Source organism: Cinclus cinclus, chromosome 15, assembly GCF_963662255.1.
Source record: "Cinclus cinclus chromosome 15, bCinCin1.1, whole genome shotgun sequence".
Taxonomy (NCBI): domain Eukaryota; kingdom Metazoa; phylum Chordata; class Aves; order Passeriformes; family Cinclidae; genus Cinclus; species Cinclus cinclus.
The window spans coordinates 7606950-7622615 of record NC_085060.1 but is presented as its reverse complement, the minus strand read 5'-3'; the positions used below and the strand labels follow the sequence as shown (position 1 = coordinate 7622615).

Genomic DNA, 15666 nt, shown 5'->3' with positions numbered 1-15666 from the left:
ATTTCTATGGCTGAAGACAAAGGCATCTGCCACGTGTGAGCACAGGGACAGCAGCTGGGCTGGGAGAGCTCTGCAGGACTCACTGGGCTTAAAAAAAAACAAACACAAAGGCATTGAGGGGTTCCTGTCCTATTGCAGTACTGTAGGAAGGTCAAAAAGGGCAAGGAAGGATCAACTGCCACTAAAAGAAAGAGGCAGAGAAGCCTCTCCTGCTGGTCTAACTCACTGTTCTTTAGCTGCCAAAAATTGTACAACCTTTGCCTTTCCCTCGTCCTGTGGTAAATTCATGGATATCAATGGGGAAATAATTTCTTAGCTATACTGTGGTCTTTGGGACATCCACAGTTTGCATTTCTTCTTAACTTCTTTTTCTTGGGCTGAAAATGCTAAAAACATTTTGGCTGGGCTGTTGCTGTTGTTGTTGTTGCTGTTTCTCAGGTGAAAAGCAGCTCAGTTCAGGTCCTGTTCAGCTGACAGAACAGATTTAAGGTGTTCAAAGATCTGTTGTGAGGCAGGACCTGAGCAGTGGCAGTGGATTTGAAACAGACTGCTCATGCTTTGTTTCCCCTTTATTTTGGTAACACCAAACAGTACATTGTCTAATAGCACAGAAATGATGAGCTGATAAGAGTTGTTGTGAGCAGCACTAGTAAAGAGGAAGGAAGCATTAAATAATTGGTTGAAACTCTTGGCTTGCCAGAAAATAGGATAAACAAGGTTGGCAGACAGCTCACAGAGATTGCGATGCAAGGGAATTCCATTTACCTTTCAGGCTGTCCTCTCTCTAATGCAGATGTTTTGCCCAGCTTTTTGCTGCGGATTTACAAACATAGTGTTCATCCCCCAAAAGACAGGAGAGAAATCCTCCTCTCTTTTCTAAACCCAGAGAGATGGCTCACATTTTAACACAGCCAAAAGCCTCTTCTCTATGCAGAAGCGATGGGCACCGCAGAGTATGTCCTTAAAAGATACAGAATGTGCCAGCCCAAAAGAAATGCTGTGTGTGTGTTGATACTCTGGACCAGCTCTGTAATACACCTGGGTAGTGCTGCTGCAAGGACCACCATGGAACTGTGGTTTACATTCTCAGTGGCTGTTGTATGTTTGGTGCCAACAAGCCCAGAAAGTTTGGGCTGGCTTTGGGTTAGATCATGCTGCTGCACCAGATTGTTTTTGCAGGGTTATAACTGTGTCTAAAGGGAATTAAAAAAAAAAAATAGAAAATTCATCAAAACAAGCAAGTGAAGCTCTGCAGGAACGGAGGCATGGCTTAACTCCCCCCTTTTCCTGCCAGCTGTGGTTGGTGTGGTCTCAGGCTCAGGAGAAAGCAGGAATGAAACGTGGTGCTTGGCTTCCAGCTGCAGAGGCACATGCAGCCATCCCTCAGGCCTCCCTCAGGCAGGAAGGAGCCAGCAGCTCTCTGCATCTGCAGGGAGAGGGACAGAGAAGTAGCCAGGGGATCACAGTGGGGGCAATTAGTGACCCTGGTAATTAGTGACCCAGAAAGCTTGGCTTTCTGGGCAAGGTGGACACCAGGCTAGCCTGGGGATCTGTCAAGATTGCAAAACCTGACAGCACAAAAATGGCATTTCTAGTGTCTGTTTCAAAATAGGGCTGGATATCATATGGACGGATTCCTTGGGGGCAAGACTAAGCAACAAAATACAAATACGTGCAGGAACTTCAGACCTCTGTGCACAGGGAGCTACGTAAACACAAGAAAAATGTTCTCCTTATTTTTTTGTTAGTAAAGCTGCCAGTTTCTTGATGTTTCAGAAAAATGAGACATCTGCTGATGATTTACAGCCACAAAGACTTCCCAAGGAACCGTGCAACAACAGTTTATGAAAGTAGCCAGAGACCATCACATCAGAAACAACAATGAGCTCTGCAAAGGAGGCTTTGGGCAATACGGTTCCAGATACAAATTTAAATTTTTAAAGTCAATAAATGTCAGTTATTGGTTGAGCAGGGCCCAGGCCAACACTCAGTTTGGTAGAATGTCTGGTCTCTGGCCAGTGCCCTGAAGTGTCAGAGAAGGGCTGCAACCACTGGTGTAACCTCTGTTCCCAGTAGGAGACCAGACTAAAGCATCTGTGTCTGTGTCTGCACCAGTGCGTGCTGCTGAGGCTGGAATTGGAGTAGCAAAGATAAAGCCTGAGGGATAAACACCCCATATCACTGCCCATGGCAGCAACATTACAGAAATCACACCTCTGCCCAGAATGCAGAGGGCTGGGAGTCTCTGTGACCTCCTTATGTCAAAATTTACTGCCCTGGAATGATGTCACTAACAGGTTTTACAGTATAAGCAAAAAATTTTCAATAGTAATTGAAAGACAACAGGAGATAAATCACTGAAAACCTGTTCCACCAGCAGGTTACTTTTGTGCTGCAGGAGAACATGTGGGGAACACAAACACATATGGCCTCTCTGGATTCTCTGTTAATTATTCTCACCTCTGTGTTGCAGCTGTCCTGGTGACTTCAGACTCCTGAGCTTGAGGGTTTCTTTATTTTGATTCACTGCAGACACTCTGGAGACACTACATTACCCATATTTATCAATTTTTGCCCAGGTCATCTAAGTGAGGCATGCCATGATGAATACTTTTCATCTCTACTGTCTCCCTTGGGGATGCACTATTCTGGTTTTCCCTTTAATTTATTACCATGCATGCTTCCTCCGCAGCAAAGGAACCACACAAAGAAGAGAACAGGAGAGATGGAAACTCTCCCCTTCAGAAGCTTGCCTGGCTCTACAAGCAACAAAAAGTGCTTGCCACACCAGCCCATGCAGGAAGAGCTCCATGCTCAGTGAAGGCAGGCAAGGAGCTCAGAGGGGAGAATGTAGACAGAAGTCAAGGTATGAGTTAAAAGGGCATGGGAGGTTTTTCCTGATGAAAGAATGGACTTCAGAATCCAAGTACCACTAAAGATATGCCTGTGAAGTAAGAAGAAGTCTTTCACCTCTAGGACATTGCATCAGAGTTTTTGTGAGCTGTGCTGTGACAACATGAAAGAGGTGTGTTGTTTTATTTAAGTTTCTAATGGGCAATTTTCTTCCCACAGCAGCTCTTACATTTGATCAACACAACCTCATCCTCTCAGTCACTCACAGCTGAGCCCTGGCACAACTTTACTCTCTGATATTCTTTAGATGTGCTATAGCATCTTTAAACAGCAGTGTTGGAAATTGGAGCATACAGTGACCTCTGAGGTGTGCAGGGGAAGAGCTGTGCCTGCTGAACTGGGACAAAGATCAGCAGCATTAGAAACTGCAGATAAACATTTGGACACTTCTTGAAATCCTCAGAGTATTCAAACACACAGCAATAACCAAACACAATTCCACAGTGAAACTTGGATGAGTCCTGACCTGCTGAAGGCAGCCCAAGGGGTTCAGTGAGGCCACTGAACCCTCATCAGCCTCTGGCAGCTCACTTTAGGTGGCCATCCCTGCTGAGCAATGGAAGTGGGCTTATCCCAGTCTTCCAGCTGCAGGCTGGGAAAATGGATCTGCCAGTGCTGTTGCCTTGGACCAGATTTCATATTGGAACTCATCAGAAACTTGTGTATTGCCTCCCTGGCTCCTGAGAAACTCCAAACTCTGCCCAAAAGGCAATTGTGTAAGACATGGGAAATGGTACAAATGTGTGTTTCATTAGGAGTGAAGTTTTGTGTTCTCAGCACTGCAAGGATTGATCAAATGGACCAAGCACTTCAGTCATCTCAATAAGGTGCATGAACAGGCTGTTCTGAAAATCAGCCTCCAGGTTGTCAGAGAAGGGAAACATGCTAGTGATTCTGTGGAGGTGTCAGGGATGAATTTGAGCAAGGAGAAGAATAACACTTCAGGTGATTGCAACTGCTCCAGAAGTATAACCTAAGACATTGCTTAGCCCTGTCTTTAAAGCAAGATCTGCTCCAAGATGTGAATAAAGGCATTTGAGAGTCACTGTGCAGGTCTGCCTCCCTCCAATGCTGTTGGGCTGATGCCATCCCTGGCAGGGTCCAGCCAGGGAGTCCTGCTGCAAGCCAGGTCTTGGTCAAACTCTTCTTCTCTTGCTCTTTGAGAGGTGATAGTGCTCAATCAATCCCCCCTTGCTGAGAGAAAGCTTGCAGAGTGGAATGAGCACAGCAGGGTCCTCTCACTGATCTGTCCCAAAAGCTTGATCAAAACTCAGTGAGGAGGCAGATGATTCCTGCCCCGGTGGTACCTGAGCTTTGGGCTTTCCTGGCTAAAAGCAACATCAGTGTTGGCCACTAAGGAGAGGTGCAAGGAAGAGTAAAGCTACCTGTGCACTAAATCAGAAAGGTGCAAGCTATGAGAGATATGAGTCAATATTAATGTTTAGAATTAAAATAGATGAAAGTGCTAACACTGTCTGCACCTTCCTGCAAAGGCAAATTTTAAAGCCTCTTAACCCACCCATGTGAACCCACATATCTATCTGTCTGATGAGACAAGGCAGTCAGCAGTCCAGGATTGACACAAATGGCTAAAATATTTGAAAACTTAAGAAAACTGTATTCTTGTGTAGCTCTAGGCAGCATAAGAAGAACAGAGCAGATGGAATAATGAGGAGAAGCTCTGGGAGGCAGCATTAATAAGCCTGGTGTTCTACAGGCTCCTGCCTGGCTGCTGTCCACAGGTGTGGGTGGTGGAAAGCCTGGGCTGGCTGCTGCTCCAGCCCTAATGGGCTCACACCCTGGCCACAGCATCCAGGAGAGTACAAACCAGCCTCTCTCACCTATGTGCATGTTGCTTTCCCCTAAATTACCATGTCTTCCTTGCTGAGTGGCAATTAGGTGAGAGCAGAGATCTGTTCCAAGCTGGACAGGCACCACTGAGGCTCAATGCACCTCTGGCTCATCCAAGTGCCTCTGCCCCAGCAGGGAGGGGGATATAACACTTGTATTTGTGATTCTTTCTGCATCTCTGCCATTATTTTCAATGTACCACAGAAATTATTCCTTTTTTTTTTTTTTCATGCAGGCTGCTGCAGCTGGGAAAAACTCCATTAGTTCACCATTTAGGGGATGTTGGAAGGGCAGGTGCACCACAGAGAGGTTCACAGCTGTTGACATCTCCTCACAGCTGGGATGGTACAAAATGAGGAGTGCAATGAGGGTAATTCAGTAAGCGATGGCTAATGGGTTATGCCTGCAACTGGCTTCAAGGAATGGAAGCAAAACTGTTGGACTCTGTGTTACTGGCCTCATTTTACCAAAGATTTAATGGTGAAAAATGATTGATTCTGTTCCTGGCAAGTTCTTCAGGACTGTGATAATAACATTTGAGCTCTTAGAGGTCACCTGGTGTTGAATATTTTTTCAGGCAATGAAACAAAGGACCACCTGTTACTCTTGGGTCTAGAGGAAAATTTCTTCATGGAATGGCCCCTATCTCTGAAAAATGTTGTTTGCTGCAGTTCTGACCAGCCACACAGGACATACTGAGCCAAAGGATTTTATCAGAAAGTTTTTTCGTGGTGTCCAATGTTTTTGACAGTGCTTTGTAAATAATCGTCTTGGTATTGGTCCAGCAAAGCACTTAACCTTAATCACAGGAGTATTCCCTAGATTTCTAGGAAACTAGAAAAAAGAAACTAGAAAAAACTAGGAAACTGGGACTATTTATACACTTCAAGGTGAAGATGTGTCAAAATGTTTTTCTGGATTGGGTTTCCTCAGCATCTCCCCCTGCCCAGACTGGAGTTCATTCTGCTTTGATGAGGCCAGGCAAATTGCCTGTTCTATCATGCAGAGTTGAGTTCATCATCTTCATTTTTTTTAACTCCTCGTGCATTTAAATTGACTTTGAACTGAAAGACCAAACTGTTGGTGACATACAGAGCTCAGACTTCAGCCTATGGAGGAAGTAATCTCCTGTATGGGATGTTAAATTCCCACTTTAATAACCATTTATAGACACAAATTACCTGAATATGTACTGTTGGGAGAATGAAAAAGCGTAATTGAAATCCATATCAAATCCAAGCTGAGAAAAGGACATCTCTAGAACACTGTTTGATTACTTTCGGCAACCAAGTATAAAGATTAAAATACACAGGGCCTTTAAGTGTGGCATATGCAGTTGTGCACACATACAGGCAGAAAATCCACTAACATTTCATCAATTCTAAATGAAATGTAAGGATCAAGTAAAAAAAAAAAAAACAAAAAAACTTGGAAGACACCTGTTCAAGGAATAAATTTAAAACATTTTTACTACAGATCATCAGTCAGAACTGAAATGTTGGCTCTGCAGGCTGAAGTATACAAACTGTTTTGCAGTCTCACTTTCTGCACCTCTGCAGGGGTCAACATTCCAAAAACCCTGCAGCAACATTAAGATGGGGGGAAAATCCAGAGCCCTGTGGATGCTGCAGAGAAAGGAAAGGGCAAGGCAACACAAACAGCACCAAAGTCAAAGCTCCAGAGCTAGGAGCTGAGGCCCAAACATGAACATAAAAAGTCTGAATTGTGCTGAGATCTTTGCAGGTTTGTGGCGTTTCAGGGTGTACAGGCTGAGGATGTTTCCTCCTTGTGGGAACAGCGTCGTCAATCAAAGCTCTCTGGTCAGAACCCATGTCTTGTTTGAGGCATAGAGACCCCTGTTCCTGCAGCCATATCATGCTGCAGCCCCAGCCCTCAGCCCCTCTCAGTACAGCTCTTGAGGCTGATAGTGAGAATCCTCCCCTAGATGTCTTCCAGAGTCTGTATTTCACTCCAGAAGCCTGTCAAGTCTGAGAGGCTGGAACAGCAAAGACACTGGAACCCACATCCACTTGGCAGCAGATATCTTAATACATCTCCCTTGTTTTCCACTGTCTCAGGTGTTAGCTGAGCTGCCTTCAGTGCTTTAGGGGCTGTGGGACTTTGCATTAGAGCCCATCTTGGTGTTTTACCCACATGCGAGAGCTGGTGAGGTTTCTCCACAAATGCTCTTCTCCCTGGTGGCCAGGGAGAGCTGGGCACGGGTCTGGGGTTGGCAGCCCCTGCCCGCAGCCATCCTGGGTGCAGTGACCCCGTCCCCTCCGGCGCACCAGCCCTCCTTCCTTTCCTCCAGCTGCTCTGATCACGCAGGCAGGATGGAGGACATTGCCAAATTTTGCTTGGCTGGACTTCGATTTTTATTTTTATCTCCGACAGCTTGTAAAAAGGCTTTTAAAAGATGGGATATGTCTGTTTTCCCCACTGGCTCCGCTTATTTATGACTTTTCTCCCCCTTTGTCTCCAAAGGGGCTCAAAGTAACAGGCTTGTTTTAAGATCCCTCGAATAAAAATGATTCCGCTCCACTGCCTGGGGATGGTGCCTCCAAGAAGTTGCTTTAGGATTGTTATTCCAGGACCAGCAAGGGGAGCTCAAGCCTTGTTTACGGTAGGTCCCGCACTAATTCTCTCTGCTAGCGAGTGTTTTTCATCCCAGTGCGTGACCCGGGCGGGGAAGCCCACGGGATGGTTCGTGCTTTGTCAGGCGGGGGCTGTGGCACGACGCGGGGCAGTGGGAGGTGAGAGCGGGCAGATTTTCAGGCGGGAAGCGAACCAAGAGGTGCAGGGGTCGGCTCGGGCCCAGCCGGGGGCGGGGAGCTACTGAGTGCCGACACGCCACCGCGAAAAGGAGCATTTTTCTGACCAAGTCCGCCCAGCTGCGCCAGCTGCCAGCCAGGGGGAGAGCGGGGGAACAGCCGAGCCGGCCCGGGGCGGGTGCTCCGCACGCACCCGCTCCATCAGCAGCGCAGTTGGGAACCGGGACAGCCGCCGCCGCGCCCCCATCCCGCCCCGTCCCGCCCAGCCGGGACGCGGGGGCCGGCCGGGCGCTCACCAGGGACCGCGGTGACGGGCGATTTCCCCAGCGGGCCGGGCAGGGGAACCTCACCCAGCTCCGACCCGCCCCCGAGGCGCCCAGCCCGGACACTGCGGCGGGGCTGCGGCTCCGCGTCCGCGCTGCTCCAGAGCCGCCGGTGGGGCCGCGCCGAGCCCGGGGCCAGGCGGGCGCCGCGGCCGTCACAGAGTTAATCGCGACGGAGCCGCAGCACGGGGCGGTCTCCCTCCCTCCCCGCGGCCGCCCCCGCCCGCCCCTCGCTCCGCCGCCGCACCTGCCCGCGCCCCCGCCGACAACTTTCGCTGCCTGTTGCGCGCACTGAGCTTCGCGCCCGGCGGTCACTGCCATGGGCGCCGCGGAGCAGCGCCGAGGATAGGCGGCCCGCGGGGGTCGGGCCGGGAGCGCTGCCAAAGCTCTCCGCCCTCGCCTCGCTCCGCCGCCGCCGCTGCGGCGATCGCTGCCCCGCGCTCGGCGAGCATGGAGGTGCAGCTGGGGGTCGGTCGCGTCTACCCGCGACCGGCGGGCAGGACCTTCCGAGGGGCTTTTCAGAGCTTCTTCCAGAGCGTCTGCGACGCTTTCCAGCCGCCGCGAGAGGAACCGGGCGCCGGGCAGCCGCCGCTGAGCGCGCCCTGCCCGCCGAGCCCGCGGCCGCCGCCGGACTCCCCCGCCTGCCTGCCGCCCCCGCCGGGCTGCCTGCCGCCCCCCGAGCCCCGCGCCGCCGGTAAGGCGCTGCCGGCCGCCGGCCCCGCCATGGGCTCGTCCTTCCCCTGCGCCGGAGAGCTGCGGGAGCTGCTGGGCGAGGCGGGTGCGATGCCGCTGCTGCCGCCGCCCGATACTGAGCCGGCGGATAAGGAAGATCCGCTGGGCGACAGTGCCCGGCAGCTGTGCCGCGCCGTGTCCGCCTCCATGGGGCTGGCGCTGGAGGCGCTGGAGACTCCGGCCGAGCCGCTGCCCCGTGAGGACTGCATGTTCGCCGGGCCGCCCCGCGCCCCTCGTCCGCCCACCCGCGACCCCTCGCCCGCCTTCGAGGCCGCCGAGCCGCCCGCCGGGCCGGGGCTGCCCCGCGGCTTCGGCCGCGTCAAGCTGGAGAGCGCGGCGGGGCCGGCCACGGGCGGCGGCTGGGGCGGCCCGTGTCGCTTCGGGGCCGAGCTGGTCCCGCCGGGTCCCGCGCCCCCCTGGCCCACCTTTTTCGCCGAGGAGGGGCAGCTTTACGGGCCGTGCCCCGAGCCGCCCGCCGGGCCTGCCGACTGCCCTGGCGATGCCTGGTACCCACCGGGCCGAGCGCCTTTCGCCGCCTCGGCCCCTGGCATCAAGAGCGAGCTGGAGCCCTGGGTCGAGGGTTACGCCGGCGCTTACGGCGACCTCCGGTGAGTACCCGCGTCCCGCAGCCCCCCGGTATGAGCACCCTGCACTGTGCTTCCCGCCGGCATCCTGCATCCCGCCAGTACCGGCATCCTGTGCCCGCATCCCTCATGCCACCTTCTGTACCCCGCATCTCACCGGCACTCCGCGGCGCCTCCAGCCTCCCCGCCGTGCCCCGCGCTCACCGCGGGTCCAACCCCGCTATGCCCTGGCCGTTCCCGCTTTGGTGCGCCTCTCCGCTGCCGAATCTTCCCTTTTGCCGGGATGCTATCATTTGGGACTGACTAGGCGACAGCGTGCCAGGAATACCGCGGTGCACGCTCGGTGTCCCCGCCGTCCTGCGAGGTCGTTGTGTTTATCTCGTTTCCTCACGCGTCTGTTATCCCGCTGCTGCCAGCCGCTGGGAGCGGGCGAGATCGGGACGCTGTGCCCCGAAGCACGGACGGATCTTGACATGGAGTTAAAATCCTCCCAGTAATTTGTCCCACCGAGAACTGCGTGCTGGGAATGCACTGTGGAAAGGCAGGAAACCCCGAATGTAGTGGCAGAGAAACATCGTCTGTGCTTTGGAGCTGTTTTAAGTACAGGTAGAAAATGTGTTTTAAAGCAGAGGTAGGATAGGTTTTGGGAATGAACCACAGGAGGGGAAATTTTTTGGAGAAGTAGGATTCAATCAAGAATAAATTTTCCTGATGGATTAACCTCAAGAAAAAGGAGATGAGCCATTCCTGTAAAATACCTGTACAGCATTTAAAGCTGTGGGCACCTGCATGCTCACCAGTCAGCACAGCAAAACGTGGCTGAGCTGATGGAAATACGAGGGAGAAATGGCTGACCAAGGAATTTTCTACTGGCTCAGAGGGAGCCCCATCTAGGTGTGTGAGAGGCCTCAGCTGGGGTTTGCATTCACATCAGCTAGGGTGGCAGTCCTGCATCCACACACTCACCCTGTGATGCTTGGGATGGCGGGAGCAAAGGTTGAAATTAATAATTAGATTTTACCTCTAAATTAGCAGCAGATGAGTGCACTGCCTCTGGGCTTGTTTCTGTTTTAAATGCTCACAGCTTCATTTGGGTACTGGGGCAATATCCATCCACGCAGTGATTTACTGGGGGATTGTACAGAAATGTCAAGGGCTTGGCAAAAGAAAAAAGAGTAAAAGTAATGATAGGTCAGAAAGAGTCCAGCTGTGAGCATCATCCAGCTGTGAGCTTCATGCGTGGCAGGAGCTATGCAAGCTCTGGGTGTGCCTCTGGAGTTTTGATAAATCTCTGCTGGAATCAGTGCAGAGGGGGCAGGGAGGAATCAAGTTGGAAAAGTTCAGCATTCGGATGCTGGTGATGGCGGTGCAGTTTTGTTCTGTGCGGCTGTTCTGCCTGCAGACCCTGTGCAGTGGGACCCTGTGCAGACAGGGAATGTCGTGCTGAGAGCAGGTGGGGGCTCCCATGGAGTTCTTCAGGCAGTCTTGGAGGCTGGACTAGGCAGCAGCAGGTACGTTTTGCCCGGATCTTGCCTTAGAGGTAAACGACATCTCCCACATTCTTGTGGGAAGTGCTGTATGCTCCTCTTCCTTGCAGCTCTGTAGGGTGTCCCTGCTTCCCCTAGCAGAATTCTGTGGGATCAGCAGGGTTGGAGCTGGCACAACAGCCTTTACGCCACCAGTGTCCTGCCCTTTGAACTCCAAGGCTTGTACAGCACTACCCTGCTGCTGCAAAGGTGTCATGGAGTGACATGGTCTCTCTGTGTTCAGATGTAATTTTCAAACACCGCAAGGAAAGTGGAACTCTCGTCATGGTCTGGCTCAAGCCATATGTGTTAATCACTGCTAGGTTTACATTTCGTCCTAGCAAAGTGTCCACTAGCTTTACAGCGTGCTGCTGGCCCCTTCCTGCAGCTTTGTATTTTGTCCTGGATCTGTGGGTGCCAGCACAGAAACAGTCTTTGCTGCTCCTGGAGCGGCGGATTGTGTACCAGTATCCCAGGCAGCAGTGCCTCTGGGAAGAAAGGTTTGTGGGAGCTGAGAGGCTCTGTTGTAAAATTCCCTGATGGAAGGATGATTGGCTTTTGGACCTGCACCCCTGTGCTGTGTGGTGCTAGGTCTGATCTCCTGCCCTACTTGGCATTGCACATAAAGCTTTCCCCTCATAGCCTCAGAGGATGCAGCCTCAGTGTTCTGTAAGGACAGTGAGGGGCATTTCTGGGGCTTTACAAGCCTGGGGCAATGGGCACCTCACAGCCCTGTCCCTCGGGGTGCTGCTGGGAGCAGAGGCATGCACAGGTTCCTTTCCTTTGGAGAATAACAAACATTTCAAGGTGTGCAGCTCCTACTTTCTTTCCTCTCTGAATGGTCCTGCTGTCTGCCAGCAGGATCATGGCTCACAGATGTTCTCCCAAGCCCCAGTTCTACCCTGCTGCAGTTGGGACCAGGTATGGGTAGGTATTTTTTGAGTTAAGCATGCTTCATAGGACACTAAAGCATGAGCAGTTTTTAATACTTGGGGGAGTGTAAGGGTTAAGAGGTGCTGGCACATCTGAGAAACACTGTAGTTATTAACACAGTTTGGTTTAATTTAAAGCTTTTGGTACAGTGTCTCCGACTGCATCAGTCAGGCTTACATGTAATTAGCAAATTAATCTGATGTTTTGTTACTCTGTAGACTTGGAGCTGTTTATCTTTGTGCTCTGGTTGTTGCATCATTACTACTAGCAGTATTTGAAGTGACTAAATAACCTGTTTCAGGAACAAGATGGAACACTGTCAGAGTAAATCCAAGGTTCTGCCATCAGAAGACAAATCGGCAGATTGGAGGGGGTAGCCTGTAGAATAAAATGGAATCAGAGAAGCAGCTGTTACTGAAACAATGGAATCAAAGAGGAGAAAAGGATTTAATGGGCTTTTGGCTCAGGAAAAATCTGCTGTCCATGTAGCTTCAGACGTTTTTAAGTGGCACTTGGTATCACTGGTGTTCCCTAGTGCTGAGACTGGTTGAAATCCTGGTGTTTGCTGGTTACATCTGCCTTTGGTTCCCTTCCTTAGTCTGGCTGTGGTCATCTTGGGCCAGTGCCACGTGTTCATTCATCACCTGGCTCGATGGCTCTGTAATCATTTCAGCTCTGTAACTGTGATAGGCTTACAGATAAAACCTACAGTAATTCCTTCCTATGGAGGGAGGAGATAAGACTGACAAAGAGATGAAGGGCAGCTGTGACACTGAGAGATGGAATGAGGTAGGAGGTCATTCTCAGGGCTGCCCTCAGTCCCAACTGGTGCCCAGCAGCAGCTGCTCTGGCATCCCAGTCCCAGGAGGGCTCTGGGGACCCCCAGCGCTGCACTGGCAGAACTCCAAGGCCCTTGGGAAGGGGCTGACCCTCCTGTCTGCTGTTGTCAGAGTGACCTTTCTGCTCTGGCAGTTGGCCAGAGGATGTAAATATTTCCTTGAAGACAAGAGGACCATGGCAGAACATCATGAAGGTCCCTTCGGCCCCTATGGACACATGGACAGGGAGCCTCTGGTGACCAGGAGACTTGGGGATGTGCTAAAGCTTGTTGTCAGTTCCTGATAAATTGAGAAAAGACAAACAAATTTCTTCCTAAGCACCTCTCAACCTTTCCTTGCTCGGAGACACAGGATGACTGTGATAATCCATCTGGAGCTGGATTAGAGAACTCAGGGCTTGGTTGAATGTGAGCTGGCACGACAGCAGGCTGTGGCAGGGTGCCTGTCTGTTATGGTTGGAGCTGAGGTTGTGAAACAGGTGGTATGGTTGAGGCCAGGTGACTGGGGCTGCAGGGATGTTGGAGCTGTGCTCAGCAAGGAGAACCCCTCAGGACTGGGGGAGCAGCCAAGCAAGCGCTGCACTGGAGCGCAGCACTAGTGGCTCCTTTTCCATGCTCCTGAGCATATATCAAATCTCATAAAATAATCTTCTCCTTTTCCCCTCCCTCCTCTGTCTGTTCCTCCCTCTCTTCCCTGCCCTCCTCTGCTCCACCTCTTCCTTAGCGCTGGGAAGAGATGGGTCACCTGTCAGGGGTGGGGCTGTGGAGGGCAGACATGAAGGGTGTTTGTGTGGGACCTGGCCAGCAGCTCTGAGGGTACACAGCATCTCTTTCCCTCTTCACTGCTCAAAGGCAGACTTTACCCCATCCTCCTCTAGGCTTTCCCATCCTATTTTCCGAATGTCTTGAATTTTTGAGTTCTTACACCCTCTGGAAGCTGGTCCCACAGTCTTGTGTTTGATAGCAGCAGTGAGTATCCCACCCTGGTTCCTCTCAAGTGCTGATTGCAGTGGAAGGACAGGCTTTATGTGCACTTGGTATTGGAAGCAGCAGCTGAGAAATCAGAAAATTTTGCCAACAAAACAATCCACAAAAAGCTTTAAGAGTTTTGGTGGGTTGGAGTCACACAGGTGTTTTGTGTGTTTTCCCAAGGCTTCAGGGCTGGAAGCTGCACAGGATCTGCTCATGGCAGCTCTTCTGCTTATGTAGCTTTTACATTCTTCCTGCTGTTTACAGGTTCCCTGGTACTTATCCCTTGCACAGATGAGCTGTGCTTTGCACCACTCCCCAGCAGCTAGTCTGGCATAACTATTGGTTTTCCTCCTAGGAGAACTTCATTCCAGACTGAGAGCCAGTTAACAATGGAAGTCCTTTGGTGCTGCTTCTGAGAACAGAAGAGTCTCAAAATACTGATTTGGAACAAGAGGGAGAGTGTGTTTTGTAGCACAGGGGTCACTCCCAGGTGAGGATTCCCACTGCAGAGATGGATTTTTTTTCCCCTGGGACAAGACCCCTACCATGGACCATACCTGGGGATGGGCATCAGTGGGTGCTGGAGTTGGGATCGTATCCCCGTGGCACAGAGCCCACGATTCCTGGAAGTCGCTGCCTCTGTCCCCTTTCTCAGAGCGAGGAAGGTGTGGGACAGTCCTGGGAGGAATGAAAGCAGAAACAGTGTAGCGAGGCATCCAAGGGGCTGTGCCAGCTCCCCCCACACCTGGACCCTCCAAGGCCGTGCTGGGCTCCGACAGAGACAAGAGGCTGCTCTGTGTCCGTGCCAGGGGTCACCTCCGGGTCCCAACCGGAGCAGATTGCGGATGGGCGGTGGGAGGAACGGGCACAGCAGAAACTGGAGCACGTCAGAAGTCAGTCTGTGCGTGGCGAGGGGGGCATGATCCTGAGCTGGGAGGAAAGCTGGAAACGCTGCCACGTGTTGCAGGAAGAAATCACAAAATTCCCTGAAATATTGGAAATCTTGTAGTCGTGTTTTGGTGTGATGAAAGCAGTTTCATTACACGGGGTTAAGAACAATTTGTAGTAGAGAGCAGTACCTCAGTTCTTTGTGTTTTTCTGTCATTCCCTTGAATTCCACTCTTGGCACAGACCTTCATTCATATTTTATAAATTGCTTGTTTAAAGGTGGCTGTCCCAGTTTGCTAGTTCTCCATTGGCAGTTGCTGTCTGGACTTGGAGCACTCACTGGAGGCTGCTGGGTTGGTGTTTGCAGTGGATACTTTCTGCTAGTGCTTGTGAATTAAAATTATAAAAGAAATAAATTGTATTTATTTTATCATCCTGTGGAACATTTAAAATTTATCAAGTCAGTGTTTACTGAAAGAAAACTGTTCAGTGGGAGACTTTCTATGACTTCTAGTAAAAGCTGTTTGTTTCTGACAGCTGCCCTGGTAGATCCCAGAGATCTGTGCAGCTATGGATGGCTCTGGAAGATTGGAAATATATAGGTAAAGTGAAGATTCCTCCTTTGCACAGCTCCTCAGCCTCATTACTTTGAGCAAGTTAATTTTCTTTTTGGAAAGATTTTCTGCAAAAAGCATATCTGCACCTGGGACTGTTGCAAAGCATGTGCTACAAAGCCATCATGGACAGCCTGAGCCAGCTGGGGAGGGCAGCTTGGTGCCACCATGTGCATGTAATGATGTGGCATGGGGGACACAGGCACCTCCCATTGGGGTCATCGTTGGATAAGACATTGAGCAGTGATCTGCTCTCACCTTGGATGAGCCCAGCTCTACACCATGTTCATAGGAAAACAGCAATGGCAGTGCTTTCTGGGGGGGTACCGGATCCTTTCCAGCTCTTTCTTTTCCTCCAGATATACAGCATGCACAGGGGGCAGATGTCCCATCTCCTGTTTTAGCAGAGCATTTATGCCTGGTAAACAATTAAGGGGCAGATACGGTCGCATCCCCCCTTAGTGGGTGGCAGTGCAAGCGTGCCCAGTGGTGGCCTTGGCAGTGGCTGGTGGCCCTGGTATTAACTGCTGCTGCACACTATGGGGACCAGAGGCAGCCCTGTTTGTTAATAGTGGTATGAGGGAGCTCATTGAAATGAAAAGGAACTGGCCCAGTTGTCATGGCAAAGACTTGTGACGGAGGTTCTCCATCCATATTCTCTCGCTGTTACACTGCTGCCTGCCTTCCCTGCTCTGCCTGTGCTGCTCATCCGTGGCCAACC

The 15666-nt window shown here is 51.3% G+C and overlaps 1 protein-coding gene across 1 annotated transcript in view; it reads left to right on the top strand.

The window, feature by feature from the left end:
• The first annotated feature begins 8308 nt into the window (after positions 1-8308).
• The window catches only part of AR (androgen receptor), a 34523-nt gene continuing 27165 nt past the window's right edge, over positions 8309-15666 (top strand). The window contains exon 1 of the mRNA XM_062502721.1: positions 8309-9198. Coding sequence (XP_062358705.1) covers positions 8309-9198 — 890 coding nt within the window. The remainder of the gene's footprint in view (positions 9199-15666) is intronic.